Below are 20,293 nucleotides of genomic sequence, written 5' to 3' on the forward strand. Positions count from 1 at the left end.
GAGAGAGAGAGAGAATTTGTTAGTTCCTCTAACCAGAATTATTTCTTTGGAGAAGAAGTCGTGGAGATCGACAAGCCACACATCCAGTGAAGAGGATTGGCTAAAAGTTTCAAGTAAGTCATCTGTAGTAAGAGAAGTGTGAAGTTCGCAATCCAGCTTTGCACCACTTCTCTTGTCGCCAAAGCCGTTAGAGCCTTTATACTCAGGCTGACTAGAATCGCACGTTCTGGCTGGCTGAGCCACACTGTGCTCAGGTCCCTGGGTCCGTCCACTAATGTTCAGGTGCTCAAATTCTTTCTCAGCACCTCATACTAAATCTAAATGGCTGAATAACTTGTCTTCAAACGGGAAACACCACATATGTGAGACTTTCTGATAATGGAATAAATTTCACATTATATTGGGTCTACTGTCTGCTCCCTGGAGAAAGCCTACTTCAGTGGGTTCCTACAAATTGAACCCTGTTTGTTTCACGATAGACTCCAAATAAAGATAAAGGGCTGGCTTTGATATTAAAGTTTCCTGTGCAGGCCACAATGAAACTGTGTTGTTATGGACATTGTGTTTACAGTTTAATTGTTAACATTGAAACATGCTGATTGCAATGAAACTACTGTTTTTAACTAATTATTTACAGAATCTCTGGTAATGTTGTTCTTCTTATCAGTACCGAAACAGTTCTGGCTTTGTGTGCTACAAGAAATTGGTTTCTGTGTTGAATGCATCATGTGGGTTTCAGGTTACCAGCCATAGGTTTAGTCAGCGGTATAAAGCAAAGTGACTAACTGCCAGAAAATCTGCACTGATGGTTTCGTTTCTTTTTTCTTTTGTTTTTAACATAAGTCAATTCACTGCCTTTACTTCTTTAGTATATTCAACACTCACTAAAATTAGAGCTAATAAGCTTTTAAAATGACAGGAAACATATGCACAAAACATTCCAAAGAGAGCTGGCTTTATTTCATGTGTCTTACAGTCAATGTGTGTGAATACAGAGCTGAGATGGTTTATTTAAGAGTCGAAATGATTTACATTCAATATACTTTTAGCTGTATGTGTCAGTGTGTTCAGCACAGCTCATGTTTGGTGAAAATGATGGAAATTGTACCCATTGAGGTAACATTCTGTGCAGATTAGTTTATGATGTACCAAGTTTCCAAGCCAACCTTGCTGATCAATTAATTGCAACAATTTTCCTTTCATGAAGCCAAATCAAAAAAGTTTCGCCAACATAGTGATAAAAGCAGGACTGACAAAGAGGGGCACTGCTTAAAACACTTTCTTAAGCATTCTGCATGGAAAGATTGGCCGCAGTCAGTGAGAAGGGGGAATCCATGACCATTGCATCCATCACTTCATGGTGTTTGCAACTGTACTAAAAGTAAATGGTGGTCAGTGTGTCAGAATAATCTGGTCTGGAGGGAAGTGGCTAGTGAGCAAACTCAGTAAACAGGTACCTGATAAACAGAGCGGTCAGTGTGTCAGAACAATCTGGTCCGGAAGGAAGTGGCTGGTGAGCAAACTCAGTAAACAGATACCTGGATAAACAGATATGCTGTATAGAGGCATTCCATAACATTGTCTGCACCTTTCATTGTTTGATAATGTCAGCAAACATCTGGTGTTCTTAATGTTGTGCTCACAGCAACCAACAACAGCCACTGTTAATTCTGTTAAATATTTTGCCAGTATATATGTTGGCGAGCCAGTTGCACTTATGATAGGTGTTGGCAGAATGCCTTCTTGGTGAATTTCAAGATCACATAATCTTGAAGGCCTCAGTATTATTACACCTCCAGTACGATTTTAATGTACAGTGCAACTAACAAGCCATTGAGGATGCTTTAGAAGTAAACGAAGTGAAATGTGCATGTCAAAAATATAAAAAAATCTTTTATGTAACTGTGGAGATGGCTGAGGTATAAAAAATACTGCGAACGTGCAAAATAAGAGTTAATAGACCTTTTGAAGTAAACCAATCAGTTTTTAGGGAAAGGTTTTTTGTGTGTGTGTGTGTGTGTGTGTGTGTGTGTGTGTGTGTGTGTGTGGGGGGGGGGGGGGGTACCTGTGTATGGAGAGACATGGTAATGATTCTTGCATTATCAGCAGATAGATTTACATCTCCTGTTTCAGTGGATTCATTTATATGTAAAGAAATAATGGTCATGGTAATGATTTGTCTCAAACTAGAAAATTGATTTGGCCCCCAGTGGACCACCCCAGGAACATCTCATTCCAGATGAGTGTAACCTCAAATGTTTGTGTGGTATAATAATTATGGTGAATGCATATGTGGAAACGGTGTTTGCGCAGCAATCACCGACACAGTGTAGTTGAGGCGGAATAAGGGTAACCGGCCCGCATTCGCCGAGGTAGATGGAAAACCGCCTTAAAAACCATTCACAGGCTGGCCGGCACACCGGACCTCGACACTATCCCATTGTGCGGATTCGTGCGTGGGACTGGCATGCCTTCCCCTCGGGAAGCAGCAATTTAGATCGCATGGCTAGCTGGGCGGGTTTAGGCAGGTTACTAGCAATTATGGTTATTGACATATTTAAGTATCTTATTGCATGGGTGGATCAGCGATCAGTGGTATGATGAGTGTAAAGGCCCAGATGGAATCTGAGTTGCAGCTGATTGTAAATATTTTTACAGAAGTGATGGACTGTTATTGAGTCTCATTTTTTCAAACTTTTAAAAAATATGTTAGTCATGGAACTAATCAATAGTTATCAATATCTTTTTTACAAATTGGTTCTAATTTTTGAAACTTTAGTTTGTCTGATAAAATGCCATGTGAAAGCAATAGGTTACTATCAAAATTTTTAACTTCTATGTCTATTATAAGTTACTTTCATATACTGTGCATCTTGTTAACTTACTAGTTCCTACTACAAATCTTAACAAAAGTACTGACTCAATGTTTTTCAATTTCAGGGATCTGTCTGTAAAAAATCTTGTATATCTAAGCAGTGAGCAGGCACTTGCTGATATTGCTTACTTTATTGAGGGTATGAACAAGAAGCATAATTTAACACTTGGAACAAAATGGGTTGTTTTTGGTGGATCATATCCAGGATCATTAGCTGCTTGGGCAAGAGCTAAATATCCTCATCTAGTTCATGCAGCTGTCTCTGCCAGTGGTCCCCTGCTTGCAAAATCAGATTTTGGAGGTTTGTAGGTTTGGTCAAAAGACTAAAAAATATTGTCACCTTGTATTTTTGTTGTGTAGCTTTAAGAATGAAACACAACTGACTACTTTATAACGAAGAGAGTTAACTTTCACAAACTCATTTACTCTGTAGAGAAGCTCATAATCAGTAAACTTACTGTACTCTAATATTATGAAGCATTCATTGTAAAATAAACATGAATGAAATAAGTCTGATTAGACCTTGAAACTTTTACGTACTTTGGCTTTACAAGTATTTAGAGAATAACTTTACCTGTGACTATTCTTGATTGAGAGATAAACACAGGAATAATTGAAAGTTTCCACTCAGGTTATTACTGCAATAGTATTGTTCAGGTGCATTGAAACTGTTCCCTAATCTGTTGATAAAAAATATAGTACCGAATTATTTCTTGAAACTGAAATATTTGAGTCTGTTGTTAAATATACCTTCAACTTGTAATATTTCAACTACGTTATTAATGAAGTGATTCTCACCCTTTGCCCTTGCTCCTAAAACAGCAACACCCACCCCTTTCCCCTCCCCAATCATTCCACATAATTTCAATAAAAGAATTGTCCAAATAATCTATGGAGCATCTAACTAACTTCCCAAAGTCATACATTTATTTGGACAGTTTGCTGCATTTTATGTTACCATAAGCATTAACAATCACTCATTTATAACAACTACAGGAAAAATGCCTACAGCACACCCTCATTGTTGCATATGGTATATACTTCCTGATTCACAGTTTGTCATTTAGATTTTGCTTCCCAACACCAGTGCTACTGAAGTCTGTGGATGGGACCTATCTCCACAACATGGACAATCTATTTTGTCATTATAGTCGTTTCCTTTCCTTTTTACTAACCTTCACTCTTGTGCAGACTACCTTCCTTCTCTTTTCTTGTTTACAGTATGTATTATCTCTTGGTCATCATGCCTCCCTTCCCATTATCTCTTTTTCATTAACTGTTTATCCCTTGCTTTGTGTTCTCCACATGAACCCAGTACCATTTTCATCTTTTTCTGTCCTTCATTTTTCTCATTTTTCTATTAGTTCTATGAAACTTCTTTAGAATCAATACTCATGTCTGTTGTCTTCATTATTGTAAAGTTGGTATGAATAGGGATGGAAAAAATCTGTTTTTGCCAAAATGGGTGCTTGGAAAGTTACTTTCCCACTAAGTTATGAATAGATTTGTATCCCATCAGAAAAACTACACTGAAGGAGCTTCCCATTCTAGATGTAGCCTTCTAAATAGGCTATTTTCTGTGACATCATCGATAGAGTTCATTATTTTCATAGGGTTGAAACAAAAATGCAGGGCTGTGAATATGTACATGGATCTGTGGCCTTAAGATGTGGAAACCTAGTTTTAAGGTGTAAACCAGTGTTTTTTTTTAATGTTTCACCTTTTCTTGAAGTAGTTGTTTCCATCTTATTCAGAAGCTTACTGTATTTACTCAAATCTAAGCCGCACTTGAATCTGAGCCGCACCTGAAAAATGAGACTCGAAATCAAGGGGAAAAAAAATTTCCCGAATCTAAGCCGCACCTGAAATTTGAGACTCGAAATTCAAGGGGAGAGAAAAATTTTAGGCCACACCTCCAAATCGAAACAAAGTTGGTCCATTGTAATATGAGACACAATTTAGGTCGAATGAATGAAGATACAGCTACAGTAGTTTGGTTCGAGTCGTAAGCTTAGCAGTCAAGCTTTACCAGGTAGCCATTGCTATGCGTCAGGCGCTCCGTCCGTATTTATACGGGTACCCTTCCTTTTTCACGTGCTTTGTCTGGTTTGAATTGACTGGTTATTTTTCTTTGATCTGATAAGTGCCATTCTCTTTGTTATAGGTGTTTACGTCACTCTAAGCTGAAAATGCATTATTGTGCTGTGTCATGCATTGTTTGTCGCATTCTGATAATGAGTGTTTACGACCTGTCGCCGCTTGTGGCATGGCTTGCTTTTGTATGCGCTTAAAAAGAGAGGAATTGTCTCATTAGCGAAACAATGGTAAGAGACTGCTGTTTATTGTTACTTACACTGCTGCTCTCTTTGATAATGATCAACAAGAACCAAATAATAGACTGCGTGTGATAGAATATGTTGTGAAGGAGAGTTTAGCGAAAATTTTTCTCCGTTTGAAAATCTTTGCAGATGCCTCTTTAGTACATTACATTCTGCACTGACGCAGAGGTTGTGGCACCAGTATTTATCTTTGTGCCTGCAAAGCATGCCTGTGTAGCGCTACATATATTCAACGGCAAAAGTTAGTTGTGGCGGCACCTACCAACATTTTACAGAACTTCCGCTTACTTTGCACTCGATTCTAAGCCGCAGGCGGTTTTTTGGATTACAAAAACCGGAAAAAAAGTGTGGCTTAGATTCGAGTAAATACGGTACCAGTTTCATCACTAAAATGTCCATTTCCTCTACAGTAAAACCTCTTTGTAATGAATCTATGATTGATTGATTGATTTTTCATTGGTCCAGTTTTATCATATAGCACAAATTGTACAATTGCTATTGGACAGGTCGAAGATAAGCTACAATAATACATAGTATTAGCAAAATAGTAGGCAAATTAAAATCAGGTACCTATTACAATTAATTTTGTTACTTTTTTCAGAAATTCTCTGACAGAATAGAAACAGTGCTTTATTAGAAATGCCTTTAGTTTAGCTTTAAATATTGGATCAGTAGTATTTTTTATTTCCTCTGGTATCTTATTGTGTAGTATTACACCAAAGTTAATTATGCTCCTCTGATAGGTGGTTGTCCTGTGATATTTTTGATGTATATTTGACTCCTGTCTGGTACTATAGTTATGTACATTTTTGTTCTGTAGCAGTTTGCCTATTTTCAGGAGGTAGTCCCTAGTGAACAATATAGTATCATAAATGAATAAACTTGGAACATTTAGAACACCAAGCTCAGTAAAATTGGATTTACAGGACTCCATCTTTTTAAGGCCACAAATTATTCTTAAAGCTCTTTTTTGCATTCTAAAAATCTTTACACTGTGAGTTGAGTATCCCCAGAAAATGGTCCCATATTGGATTAGTGAGTGGAACTGTGCCACAAATTGGCTGGTTGCTGTCCTAACACCAGCCACGGTCTCCATCATGTCATCATATGACAAAATTGCATTATTTATATGTGTGTCCCACTTTAAGTCCTGCTGAACCCAAAGACCCAACAATTTTGTGACACTTACATTTCCTAGGGGATCATTTTTTAATTGGGCTTTAATAGACATTTGATTAGTTGGAGGAATTAAATGAAAATCAACACATACTGGTGTCTTCGGCAAACAGGATAGTTTTTGTGGGACTCATATATTCAACTAAGTCGTCCACATAAATCAAGAAGAGTAGTGGACCTAAGATTGAGCCCTGTGGTGCACCATATTTTATTGGTAATTCCCCAGAAAGAAAGGAGTTGTTTCTTGTTTTATTCATTTTGTTGAATTCCTACTGAAGTGATACTTTCTGCCTGCGGTTTTTTTAGGTATGAACACAACCAGCTATGTGCTACACCTCTTACTCCTCGTCTTTCTAATTTTTCGAGGAGAATGTTATGGTCCAGGACATTGAAGGCTTTTGATAGATCTAGAAAAATACCTGCAGCTAATTTATGTTGATCAAGAGATTTAAAGAATTCGAAAATTGCTGTCTGTGTAGATTTAGACTTTCTAAAACCATGTTGTTGTACTGTAAGAGGTGCATATTTATTTATGAAACTTAAAAAGCCTGTCATAGAAGAGTTTTTCTAGAATTTTTGAGAAGGAACTTAACTGTGACGTGGGTCGGTAGTTTGATATTTTTTCAGAAGAACCTTTTTTTTTTAGCAGTGGTGTAAATTTTGCTATTTTAAAAATATCTGGAAATACACCAGTTTTTAAAGAGAGGTTGAAAATTTTTGCCAAGGGGTTTGCTATGTGGTGAGCACATGCTTTTATTTAATATGAAATCAGGTACTTCATCAAGACCATTTGACTAGTTTTTGTTTAAAAGTGCTGCTACTTAAATGGGTGTTTTGTCAAAGAGCTAAGAAGAAGTCATCCAGAATCATTTTCACACACACCATTTTTCCTAATAATCTCATCAGCTTTATTGAAGTCTCATTTACAAGTGTACACAGCGTCTTTCAACATCAACTGCATCACTATTTACCTTAAAAGCTTTCTGATCTTGAATACCAACAGTATTTACTTGCCCTGTATCAAAAACCAGTTCATTAATCTCATAACCACATGTAACAGTACTTATATCGACATCTGTATTCACTACCTCTGGATCAACAACATCAGTAACAACTTTGTCAAACCTCTCATTTAGTATTGGTACACAATCTATGTCAGCTATATCAGATGGATATTTACATCAGCAGTGTCTGTAACTACCGCTACCTCTTCAATATCAACCATATCAATGTGCTTTTCATCGAAAGTCACCTCACTATTTTCATCAGAACAGATTTGCAGTACTTCAGTTAAATTATCGTGACAAAAACCCACAACTTCCATTTCCTTATTACACAATTGTCCAATTAAATTTTCATTTAACAGCCTGTCGTATCAGAAGATTCCAAGTTCGAATCAAAATTTTCTGTTAAATTTTTATTTCTTTATATTGAACGATTTTGCACCGAAGGTGAATTGTTTCTTACACATCAAATACTGTTTTCGATTCTGATTGTAAACTGTTGAAACACTCTCTGATGATATTTCTAATGTCACTCTATATTGATCTATTTTTGAGTTTAAATCTTGTATTAATTTCTGCATTTGGGATTGAAAATCCTCATTTATTGACTTGCCCTGTGTTCTATCACCAAAAACACTGTCTTTTACTTTTAATTTGCTTGCCTTGCAAAATATCTAACACACTTGTCACAAACACTTTTACCTTACATTATCTTTGTATTGGCTGCTACCGTTAAGAGCTATTTCCTCCACTTGTCTCACCGGCAAATTGCTTTTGCATCTCTGCTGACCTGCAATATTTACTTCTGCTCTGCACTGTGCTGATTGACTTGTGTTCTGGGACGTGATGTCAGTTGAGCTCGTGCATTGATTGGCTGCCCACAGCTGGGCTCCTTAATGGTGGCTTCTTTTTTGAAGTCAGTGTTCCAATAATTCATAGTTTTGATGTTAAATTATTTCCACTGTTCTTATGCTGTGCACTGTTAGTTATCCACTGTCTATGGCAATTTTAATCACAGTTTCTATTCACTGTCTTTCATTGTCAGTTTGTGTTACACTCTCTGTAAGTTTGCGCTCAATGTATATAACTCCTTCATTATCACTGTAATACTTCGTAATTTCATTTACATCAAGCTTACAGTGCAAAGTAATGTAGAGTAGTTTTCCACTCACGTGAGTCCTTCATTGTGCCCATGTGAAACAATTTCTCAAACTGGAGCTCCACGTGCAATTCCTTGGTGCCTCCTGTTTCCATTCCATAAATAATCTATTTCACTTGTGGTACATGGGATGTTTCTTGGCTGTGTTTATTACACTGCTACTGTTCACCTTTGATGTTCAGTTTATATTCATGTACAAAGTTTGTGTGCCACTATTCCACATGTGTAGGAGTCAGTTTCGTTATACCAAAGCAAGGTGGTGTTCTCAGATAGGGGCACTATGTGCGATCAGACCCTTACCTGTTGGGTGATGTTACACTCACATTTGACAGATCTTGAAGGTTCATATTTTGCTGCACTGAGAAGATATCTTGGAAAGCGATGCTATGAAAGTTAGTGCCAAATGTTGTTGACTGAACAAGAAGGGAATTTTAAATCCCACTTTATAATACCATAGTTGATGGCCATGTCCAGTTTTGCAGTTCAATTTAAACAAGTAAAGAGAAGCACATCTCTTCCTTTGCAAACACACGCGGAAGAAAACTCACCCAATCATTAATCACACAGTATTCGTAAACTTCACATGGCATTATGTACAGTGAGAGTGACACGAAAGTAACAATGTTGCATGTAGAACACTAGGGGCCAACTATTTGTGCGTAGATCATACTCATGTCATTACTGACTGTGAACTTGGTGCACAGTTTGAAATGGAGATGTTGACTAGTTACTCACTGGTTGCAGATTCTAATGTGAACCGACATGGAGATGTGATCTATGTGCTTGCTGGTTGCTGAGCTTCAATCAAACCGACGTGATGATTTTATCCAAATGCTTGCCTATTGCAGACTCATGTATGATCCGTCGTTTTATCTGTGTGCTGAATGGTAGCAGACTGCGAATTTTGGAGGGGCGAGGTTGCTATTTAAAGACACGTGTAAGAACATAGCGTGATTTCTGAAACTACTAAATGCTTTGAAATTTGGCTGGGTTGGGTTTGATTTATGAAAAATGTTTCGGGTCAGTAATTCACAAAAGTATATGAAACATGGAAAACAGTATTGGGTTTGATTTATGAAAAATGTTTCGGGTCAGTAATTCACAAAAGTATATGAAACATGGAAAACAGTATTTATCCGTAATCTGAAATCCCCTATTTACAAGTGTGGCATCTATCTTGAAACAAATATTTTATGATCATAAATTATTCAAAATCTTAATTACTGGCTGAATTAATTAGTGGCAGGTGTTGTCCAATTTAGAAAAAGTACAGCAATAGAATTATATTATCAAAGTTTGGAATGTTGCAATAATTAATGAAAAACAGGATCTGAACTTTTAATGTCAATTATTTCATAAGTTAACTAATTTCAAATAGTTCCAAATATGTGTTCAGGAAATCAGTGATATCTGCTTTTGAATGACTGATAACAATACCTCCTCTACTGTTTATTATCTCAAAATGTTTTGACATTGTAACTTAAATTTTCTATAACTTTTAAGTATTCATGTCTCTAGGAAAGCCATCTGCTTCATTGTAATCAGGAAGACAAACAACTAAAATTAAGTGTAATTGAGATTTTACGTAAATATCAATTTTACATATTCTGATGCGGTTTATCTTTTAAGAGTGCTTTAGGTGTAGAATGAAAGAGCAAAACGTTTCATTTATTCTTGGGAGCAAAGGAGTCACCTTGCTAGATTTCAAGTTCGGAGACTGATTGTTTGTTTCAGCATGACAGTGCTTCCTGTTGAAAGAAGCACCTGTGAGGCAGTGGTTTGGGGACAATAACATTCCTAAAATGGACTGGCTTGGAACACTTAAGAGATGAGTTAGTGTCATCTTTGTTCCGGACCCCAATGTGCAACATAATCGCCTTCTCTGCTCTTGAGAAAGAGAATGGCCTGCCGTTCCTCCACAGACATTCAGACACCTCACTGAAAGTGTCAACAATAAAATTAAAGCTGTCATAAAGACAAAGGGTGGACACACCCAATATTATTGTCCACTAATAGGTGTCCAGATACTTGTGATCTGTTAATGTCTATATTATCACAGTTTGACAGAGCAAATCCTGCTTTTTCTTTTTCGTTTTCTTTCTTTCTTTAAAAAATAAAGAACAGTTGTTTGTCTTGTTGTCTTGTCCTTCAAGCATGTTGTATTGACAGTTGTTGCTCCAGTTGGTTAATATTACTTAGAATTGAGTCATCTACATTAAAAGATGAACAATATTTCCTGCCCACATCATTTCCTTGCACAGCATTATCATCATCATCATCATTGGAGCAACAACTTTGCTCCAGTTGGTTAATATTACTTAGAATTGAGTCATCTACATTAAAAGATGAAAAATATTTCCTGCCCACATCATTTCCTTGCACAGCATCATCATCATCATCATCGCCACTACCGATTCCTACCTCACAGAGTTCTTTCACAAGCACTTCATGCATCTCACTTATATTCATCTTGGGTGTGGAATTTATAGGAAGTCATCATCAGAAGTAGCAAAGTCCTGGAATGTTGTATTTTCAGGAACATCTGTGATTGTGCTTCATTCTTCTTCTGCAAAAGTATTGTCTTCAACATCAACTGATGTACTATAACCAGTGTTTGTGAAACAATTTAACACAATCTGGCAACGAACAAATGCATAGTCTGTAGACAAGGCGGATTTTCAAGTGCTGACACCCCCTATCTTCCACCTCCTTGCATTTTCAGACATAATCAACCTTTTTCATGGTGTCATTCTTGTGTCTTTTTTTCACATAGCACACTTACTCTACATCTCTTGTAAATTTATATGTCTTTAAGATCAGAGCCAGGTATGAGATGCCAGTCAGTGAAACAGAAGTGAAATATTTCTTTAAAGTCAGTACCGCCATTAGACTGATTTTTATTTGCAGTGTTACATTTACATGATCATGATTTCGCCTTCCAAGTGCCATTATCAAGTGTTTTAATGTTATACAGTACCTAAGATGGCATACTGTCATATTTAAAATACACTATCAGACATATTGTCTAATGGTCAGTATTTCTGGTAAAAGCCTACTGCTTTGTTTTATCACTGAGTATACCATCTTGACTCTAGAAAACAAAGCAGTAGGCTTTTACCAGAAATATTGACCCTTAGACAATGTGTCTAACAGTGTATTTGAAATACGACATTATGCCATCTTAGGCACTGCATAACATTAAAACACTTGATAATGGCACTTTGAAGCCAAAATCATGATCGTGTAAATGTAACACTGCAAATAAAAAACAGTCTAATGGCGGTACTGTCTTTAAAGAAATATATTATGACTGTGGCCCCACATTATGAAAAAATTATTAGAAGTGAAATATTTACATTTTAAAACATTTTGGCTTATAAATCCAAAATTAATTATGTGATCAAAATTAAGTTATGTCACTCGCAGAGTACATAATTCAAATCTGTTCACTTTTCTCATTCCCTGAGCAGAGGGAAGCGTATGGTGTGGGACCTGTAGCAACCCAACACAGATGAGAACAGCGTCATTGACGGTATCATTGTCACTTCTGGTATACAAAGTGGAAAGTGACAGGGGAGTGAGTGTCTTACATATAAATGTTTTATCTGTTGAAAAAAGTATATAAATCGCCAGTGCCTATTTCGTGTGTCCGTAGTACATAAAGGAAAAACATCTGTGATCAAATATCATGCCATGACCATGATTTATGGCTCAAAACAAGCAGTTTTGAAAACATTTTCATTTATTGTAGCCAAAAGTAACAGTTGTATTCTAAATAAAGTTATTGGAATGCAAACAGTGTGCAATATGGCAAAACTGGATAAGCAGTTCGTGCATTTTAGTTGTTTCACCTACAAAATAAGATTTGACAATTTTCTGTGTATTGTCTCGAATATTAATATCTGCTAATTAAGGATTCAGCATGGAGAACAAAAAGGGAATGAGGGAAACTTGAAAGAAGTTACGGCAAGGCATAAAAAATTAATCTAGAGGACCATGAGAAGAAGAGGAGTGTAAATGGTATTAACATAAAATCTAAAGGAGAGGAAGTGGTGGGGGTGGGGATGGGGATGGGGGGGGGGGGGGAGGAGGAGGATGTCGTACATCTTTCCACATCTAAACACCCCTTAATCACATCGTCTCTGGATTCAAGACTCTGTCATATGATAGGCAGTGCACAGTTTACTTATTCTTTCTCTATTTATTGCAAAGTGTTTCACTTAGCAAAAAAAACCTGTAGGTATTTAAGGATTGTTAGACCATCATATGCTGACATTTATTTTTATTTCTTGATCATGAAGCCTTTTCCTTCAGTAGGAGATTTCAGATTGATGTAGGTATATTTCAAGTGTTATGTAAGTGCATGGTTGAAATACAATTGCCAGCACTGCCAGTTGCAGTCTTTATTTTGAAAGACACAGCCAAGGTGACCAGCTCCAGCACCCACACTGCCAGTTGGACTCTTTGGTATTTTGATAGATGCAACCAAGGTGACCAGCTTCAGCACTTCTTTTGTCATCTGTTTCACAATACCATAGACAGTTTCCAGTAAGTCTCTAGATTTTATGAATGATTTATATTTATTCTCGCATTTTTTCCTTTATAAAAAATTCACTGTCTTGTTTATTTTGTCATTTTGGAGATTTTACCAACCCCAAAAACCTGCCATCCTTTGTGGTAGTATAGTTGACTACCTCCCAAGAGCCGGTCCTGCCTGTACAATGTTGAATCTCATCACTTTCTTCCTCTCAAGAAATGAAATTGGTTTCTCCACAACTGCTACCTTGTACGTGGCGTTAATAGAGTGTACTGTGCTTAGGTCCAGAGGCTGCAGATGATTTGTGGAGTTCAGAGGTAGGAACACAACATTTATATTCCTCAGAAATGCTATTTGCTTGGGGTGCACAGGGCATCAGTCGATAAAAAGTACTATTGTCTCCCTGCTTGCTCGCACCTTGGCATGCCTGAAACCTTGTAAAGATTTCTGATATAATGCAGGTATTCTTGTTGCACTTGTAAGTACAAGGTAGTGTTTCGATGTTTGTGAAACACCTGGAAGTTTCAAATTCTCCTGTTTTTAGTGGAGGCAGCGTTTCACTCTTGTTATTATTTATGTACAATAGCACAGTCATTGTTTCTTTACTTTTATTACCTATGTGGCATTTTTCTCCCTTAAAAGAATACATTTTACAAAAAGTAAATTATAAAAAATGCCAGTTTCATCTGCGTTAAAATTTTCTCTTCATTCATAACCCTGTATTAACTATGGCAATGTAATGTTCTTCCACTAGCTTACTCTTTCTACATCCACAGCCTCACATTGTTTTTTAAAACAATCAACCATCCATTCAATGCGTTGAAATTTTCCACACCAATCTGCAGGGTGATTCATGAGCCTTCTTTTATAGCATGTTTATGCTTATAGGAATGCTGCCATTTCATATTCTTTGAAACCATTTCGAAACATTATTTTCCATTTGATTGAATGTTGACATGTGAATATTCTTTTTTTTTTTATCCAGAAGAACCACTAGCTTCAGCAGTCCAAAATGCTTCTTCGTTTTTAAATATGCTGCACAATTAAGAGAGCACCAAATCATATTTCTTTACCATATCAGAAAGTTTTATGTTAAGACTGTCTTCAGCGTCATAGATATTCATCGAATTTCGCAGAATAGTAAGCTTTCTATGTTTGCAGATTATAACTCCACAAAAATAAAATTGGTACATACAACAATAAACAGCTATACCTTTTGACTCATGCTTCATAGTGTCATTAACTGTTATGTCAGTTCACTTGACCAAGTTTGCATGGTTGGACGTACAGAAATCACTTCCAATTTATTAAACACATTCTCTTGCATCATTACAAGGGAATTAGATAGGTGTTTATTGATCAGAAGAATCACTTACCATTTACTGCCATCACACAATATGAAGTATGACATGTGTGAAACTAAAAGAAATCGTAAACACTCTTGGACACGTTAGGATTCACATTAAAATTAGATTTCAATTTGCAGAATGTATTGTGTTTATTCCTTTAAAGTGGAACTTTTCCTAAAGCAGGGTTCATTAAAAGTGGGGACGGATTGTTAGAAGCAGAATTTCCTTAAAAGTGGTTAACTAATTCAGGGTTTTACTGTATAATGAATGTTTTAACAGGAATAAAAATAAAATCAAACAATGGAAAATGACTGTAACAATATTAGAGAAGGAAAGTTGCTACTCGCCATATAGCTGAGATGCTGAGTCGCGATAGGCACAACAAAAAGATTCACACAATTATAGCTTTCGGCCATTAAGGCCTTTGTCAGCATTAGACACACACACACACACACACACACACACACACTCACACTCACACTCACACGTCTGCAGTCTCCGACAACTGAAACCACACTGCGAGCTGCAGCACCAGTGCGACTGGGTGGGGGTAACGAGGAGGCTAGGGTGGGGAGGGGGAGACAGTGAAGTGCTGCAGTTTAGATGGAGGGCAGGAGAGAAGGTGGGGAGTGTGTGTGTGTGTGGGGGGGGGGGGGGGGGGTGGTTTGAGTAGTGGAAAGGAGAGAAGTAAAAAGAAATTAAAAGATTGGATGTGGCAGTGAAATTACGGCTATGTGGTGCTGGAATGGGAACAGGAAGGGGGCTGGATTGGTGAGAATAGTGACTAACGAAGGTTGAGGCCAGGAGGATTACGGGAACGTAGGATGTATTGCAGGGAAAGTTCCCACCTGCACAATTCATAAAAGCTGGTGTTGGTGGGAATGATCCATATGGCACAGGCTGTGAAGCAGTCATTGAGATGAGGGAGATCACGTTCAGCAGCATGTTCAGCAACAGGGTGGTCCACTTGTTTTTTTGTCACAGTTTGTCGGTGGCTGTCCATGTGGACAGACAGCTTGTCGATTGTCATGCCTACATAGAACGCAGCACAGTGGTTGCAGCTTAGCTTGTAAATCACATGACTGATTTCACAGGTAGCCCTGCCTTTGATGGGATAGGTGATGTTAGTGACCGGACTGGAGTAGGTGGTGGTAGGAGGATGTATGGAACAGGTTTTGCATCTAGGTCTATTACAGGGGTATGAGCCATGAGGTTAAGGGATTGGGAGCAGGGGTTGTGTAAGGATGGACAAGTATATTGTTTAGGTTCAGTGGATGGCGGAATACCACTCTAGGAGGGGTGGGAAGGATAGTGTACAGGACATTTCTCATTTCATGGCACGGTGAGAGGTAATCGAAACCCTGGTGGAGAATGTAATTCAGTTGCTCCAGTCTCGGAGGGTACTGAGTTACAAGTGGAATGCTTCTCTGTGGCCAGACTGTGGGACTTCGGGAGGTGGTGGGAAACTGGAAAGATAAGACACGGGAAATTTATTTTTGTACAAGGTTGGAAGGATAATTATGGTCAGTGAAGGCATCAGTGAGACCCTCAGTATATTCTGAGAGGGACTGCTCATTACTGCAGATGCGACAACCACAGATGGCTAGTATGTACGGAAGGGGCTTCTTGGTATGGAATGGGTGGCAGGTGTTGAAGTGGAGGTATTGCTGGTGGTTATTAGGCTTGATATGGACGGAGATACTGAGGTAGCCATCTCTGAGGTGGAGGTCAACATCTAGCAAGGTGGGTTGTTGGGTTGAGTAGGACCAGGTGAATCAAATGGGGAGAAGTTGTTGAGGTTCTGGAGGAATGTGAATAGGGTGTCCTCACCTCCAATCCAGATAGCAAAGATGTCCTCAGTGAATCTGAACCAGGTGGGGGGTTTGGGATTCTGGGTTTTTAGGAAGGTTTCCTCCAGATGGCCCATGAATAGGTTGGCATTGGATGGTGCCATGCGGGTGCCATAGCCATACCGTGGATTTGTTTGTAGGTAATACCTTCAAAGGAGAACTAATTGTAGGTGAGAATATAGTTGGTCATGGCGACTAGGAAGGAGGTTGTTGGTTTGGAATCCATAGGGCATCTGGAAAGGTAGTGTTAGATAGCAGTAAGGCAATGAGCATTAGGAATGTTAGTGTACAGGGAGGTGGCATCAATAGTGTCGAGTAGGGCACCATGTGGTAAAGGGACAGGAACTTTGGAGAGTCAGTGGAGGGAATGGTTGGTATCTTTTATATAGGAGGACCGGATCTGGATAATGGGTTGAAGGTGTTGGTCTACGAGAGCAGAGATTCTCTCAGTGGGGACACAGTAACCGGCCACAATGAGGCATCCTGGGTGGATGGGTTTATGGATTTTAGGATGCATGTAGAAGGTGGGAATGCGGGGAGTAAGGAGAGAGATGGACTCTGGGGAGAGGCTCTGGGATGGGCTTAAGGATTTGAGTAGTGACTGGAAATCCTGCTGAATTACTGGAATGGGGTCACTGTGGCAAGGTTTGTAGGTGGAAATACCTGACAGCTGATGGAGTCCTTCTGCCATGTAATCCTTGCGGTTCAAAACAACAGTGGTGGAGCCTTTGAGTGCAGGTAGGATTATAAGGTCAGGATCAGTTTTTAGACTGTGGACTGCAGTTCTTTTTGCGGATGTAAGGTTAGTTTGCATGTTGAGGGATTTGGGGAATTATGGTGAAGCAAGGTTTGAGGTTAAGAAATTATGGAAAGCTAATAGGGGATGGAGGAGTGAACCAAGTTAGACAAGGTTCAATATTGGTCTTTGGTTGAGTCTGATTGGCCGGGTTGGTGGGGAAAAAGTGTTTCCACTGTAGGGACTGGGAAGAGGAGATAAGGTCTTTAACTAGTCCTGCATGATTGAATTTGGGAGTGGGGCAAAAGGTGAGGCCTTTGGAAAGGGCTGATATTTCTGTGGACTAAGGCTTCAGGAGGAAAGATTCATGACTGTGTGCGGGTCTGTTTAGGTTATGGGTTCTGTGGGGTGGTGGGAGGGAGTTTTGGGGGGTGGGGTAAGTGTAATAGGTCTGTGAGACAGGGTTTTTCAGCTATGTGGGGGAGGTTTGGAGGTTGTTGTAGAGGTGGTGGACAGTAGTACTCTGAGGTGGGAATAGGAAGTGAGCAGGATGGAGAGCTTTTTGAGGTGGTGTTGTGCATGTTGCTCAAGTTCCTGCAGGGCAAGAGTTTCTATGTGTGTTATGAGTTCCAGGAAATTGGAATTACATACCAAGAGAATTTTGCGGAAGGAGAGAAGGTACTACAAGGAGGATTGGGATTGATTGATATGGTTTCACAGGACTATGTTGGTGAGGGCTAAGAATTGGTGGTATCTGAACAGGTGGAGGTCATTGTGGAAGGAGGGGTGGCAACCAGAGATGAGTAATTTGGTGGTAAGGCCATTAAGGGGGATTTCATGAGCCAGGCAGCAATGCAGGAACAGTATGGACACAGATAGAGATCGCAAGGATCCATGGTGGTGCAAAAAATATGAAAAATTATGTAATAAAGGAGAATTACGTCTGAAAAATTATGCAAAAATACACCCAAGTTAAGTGTGAAAAATATGGAAAGGACAAAATGGATGCACAAGGGGATAGAATAAAATGAAATCTGAGGAAGCGACAATTGCGGAAGACGAAAATATATGCGTCCTTCCTTACATAACCCCTGCTCCCAATCCCTTACCTCATGGCTCATACCCCTGTAATAGACCTAGATGCAAGACCTGTCCCTGTTATGGTCATAAGGAGATTCTGTTCTGAATTTTTTTGTTTCTTTAAGATCCTTTTTTAGTATGTATCTGGTACTGTAAATTAATTATGTTTAACTATTAAGAAACTATAAAATTATCCAAAAGTTTCATTCACCTTTTCTCTCTGTTATATGCAAGATGTGTTATAGTAAATATTCTTTTTTGCAATGATTTGATTTAATTATTTGTTAATCTTGGAATTAGCAGTTGATTTAATATCAACATAATTGGTGCTAGCAGCTACAGTTGTGCTACTAATACCAGTGAATATTATTGATTAAAGCAATTACGTATAATATTGGAGTTAAATTATGAATTTATAACGTGAAATCAAAAAAATTAACGCTCTGTGATTCGGTTAAAAAAAAAAAAAAAAACTAAGATCACTGCTATTTTAAGTCAAACAATGGAAAATTCCAGGATGGAATAATAACAGTAGTAGAAAAGGGTAGTCGCTACTCACAGTATAGCAGAGATGTCACGTCGCAGACAGGCACAACAAAACGACTGTCAAAAGAGTAAGCTTTCAGCCAGAAAGGTCTTCATTGGAGTAAAACACACGCACACACACACACACACACACACACACACACACACACACACACACACAAACCACAGTTTCTCTGGCTGCTGAGATATGATACTGCGTGAAGAGTTTGGCAGAGCACTGAACGACCTAAGTCGAAACAAGGCCCCGGGAGTAGACAACATTCCATTAGAACTACTGACAGCCTTGGGAGAGCCAGTCCTGACAAAACTCTACCATCTGGTGAGCAAGATGCATGAGACAGGCGAAATACCCTCAGACTTCAAGAAGAATATAATAATTCCAATCCCAAAGAAAGCAGGTGTAGACAGATGTGAAAATTACCGAACTATCAGTTTAATAAGTCACAGCTGCAAAGTACTAACGTGAATTCTTTACATATGAATGGAAAAACTGGTAGAAGCCGACCTCGGGGAAGTTTGGATTCAGTAGAAGTGTTGGAACACGTGACCCTACGACTTGTCTGAGAAAATAGATTAAAAAAAGGCAAGCCTACGTTTCTAGCATTTGTAGACTTAGAGAAAGCTTTTGACAATGTTGACTGGAATACTCTCTTTCAAATTCTGAAGGTGGCAGGGGTAAATTACAGGGAGCAAAAGGCTATTTACAATTTGTACAGAAATCAGATGGCAGTTATAAGAGTCGAGAGACATGAGAGGGAAGCAGTGATTGGGAAGGGAGTGAGACATGGTTGTAGCCTCTCCCTGATGCTATTCAATCTGTATATTGAGCAAGCAGTAAAGGAAACAAAAGAAAAATTCGGAGTAGGTATTAAAATCCGTTGAGAAGAAATAAAAACTTTGAGGTTTGCTAAAGACATTGTAATTCTGTCAGACAGCAAAGGACTTGGAAGAGCAGTTGAACAGAATGGACAGTGTCTTGAAAGGAGGGTATAAGAGGAACATCAACAAAACCAAAATGAGGATAATAGAATGTAGTCGAATTAAGTCGGGTGATGCTGAGGGAATTAGATTAGGAAATGAGACACTTAAAGTAGTAAAGGAGTTTTGCTATTTGGAGAGCAAAATAACTGATGATGGTCGAAGTAGAGAGGATATAAAATGTAGACTGGCAATGGCAAGGAAAGCATTTCTGAAGAAGAGAAATTTGTTAACATCGAGTATTGATTTAAGTGTCAGGAAGTCGTTTCTGAAAGTATTTGTATGGAGTGTAGCCCTGTATGGAAGTGAAACATGGACGATAAATAGTTTGGACAAGAAGAGAAAAGAAGCTTTAGAAATGTAGTGCCACAGAAGAATGCTGAAGATTAGATGGGTAGATCACATAACTAATTATGAGGTATTGAATAGAATTGGGGAGAAGAGGAGTTTGTGACACAACTTGACTAGAAGAAGTGTTCGGTTGGTAGGACATGTTCTGAGGCATCAAGGGATCACCAATTTAGTACTGGAGGGCAGTGTGGAGGGTAAAAATCGTAGAGGGAGACCCAGAGATGAATACACTAAGCAGATTCAGAAGGATGTAGGCTACAGTAGTTACTGGGAGATGAAGTAGCTTGCACAGGATAGAGTAGCGTGGAGAGCT

The 20,293-nt window shown here is 38.5% G+C and overlaps 1 protein-coding gene across 1 annotated transcript in view; it reads left to right on the forward strand.

The window, feature by feature from the left end:
* Positions 1-20,293, forward strand: part of LOC124611879 (putative serine protease K12H4.7) — a 118,379-nt gene that overhangs the window by 48,292 nt on the left and 49,794 nt on the right. Inside the window, exon 4 of the mRNA XM_047140281.1 lies at positions 2,941-3,176. Within this exon, the coding sequence (XP_046996237.1) occupies positions 2,941-3,176 (236 nt within the window). The remainder of the gene's footprint in view (positions 1-2,940; positions 3,177-20,293) is intronic.

Source organism: Schistocerca americana, chromosome 1, assembly GCF_021461395.2.
Source record: "Schistocerca americana isolate TAMUIC-IGC-003095 chromosome 1, iqSchAmer2.1, whole genome shotgun sequence".
NCBI lineage: Eukaryota > Metazoa > Arthropoda > Insecta > Orthoptera > Acrididae > Schistocerca > Schistocerca americana.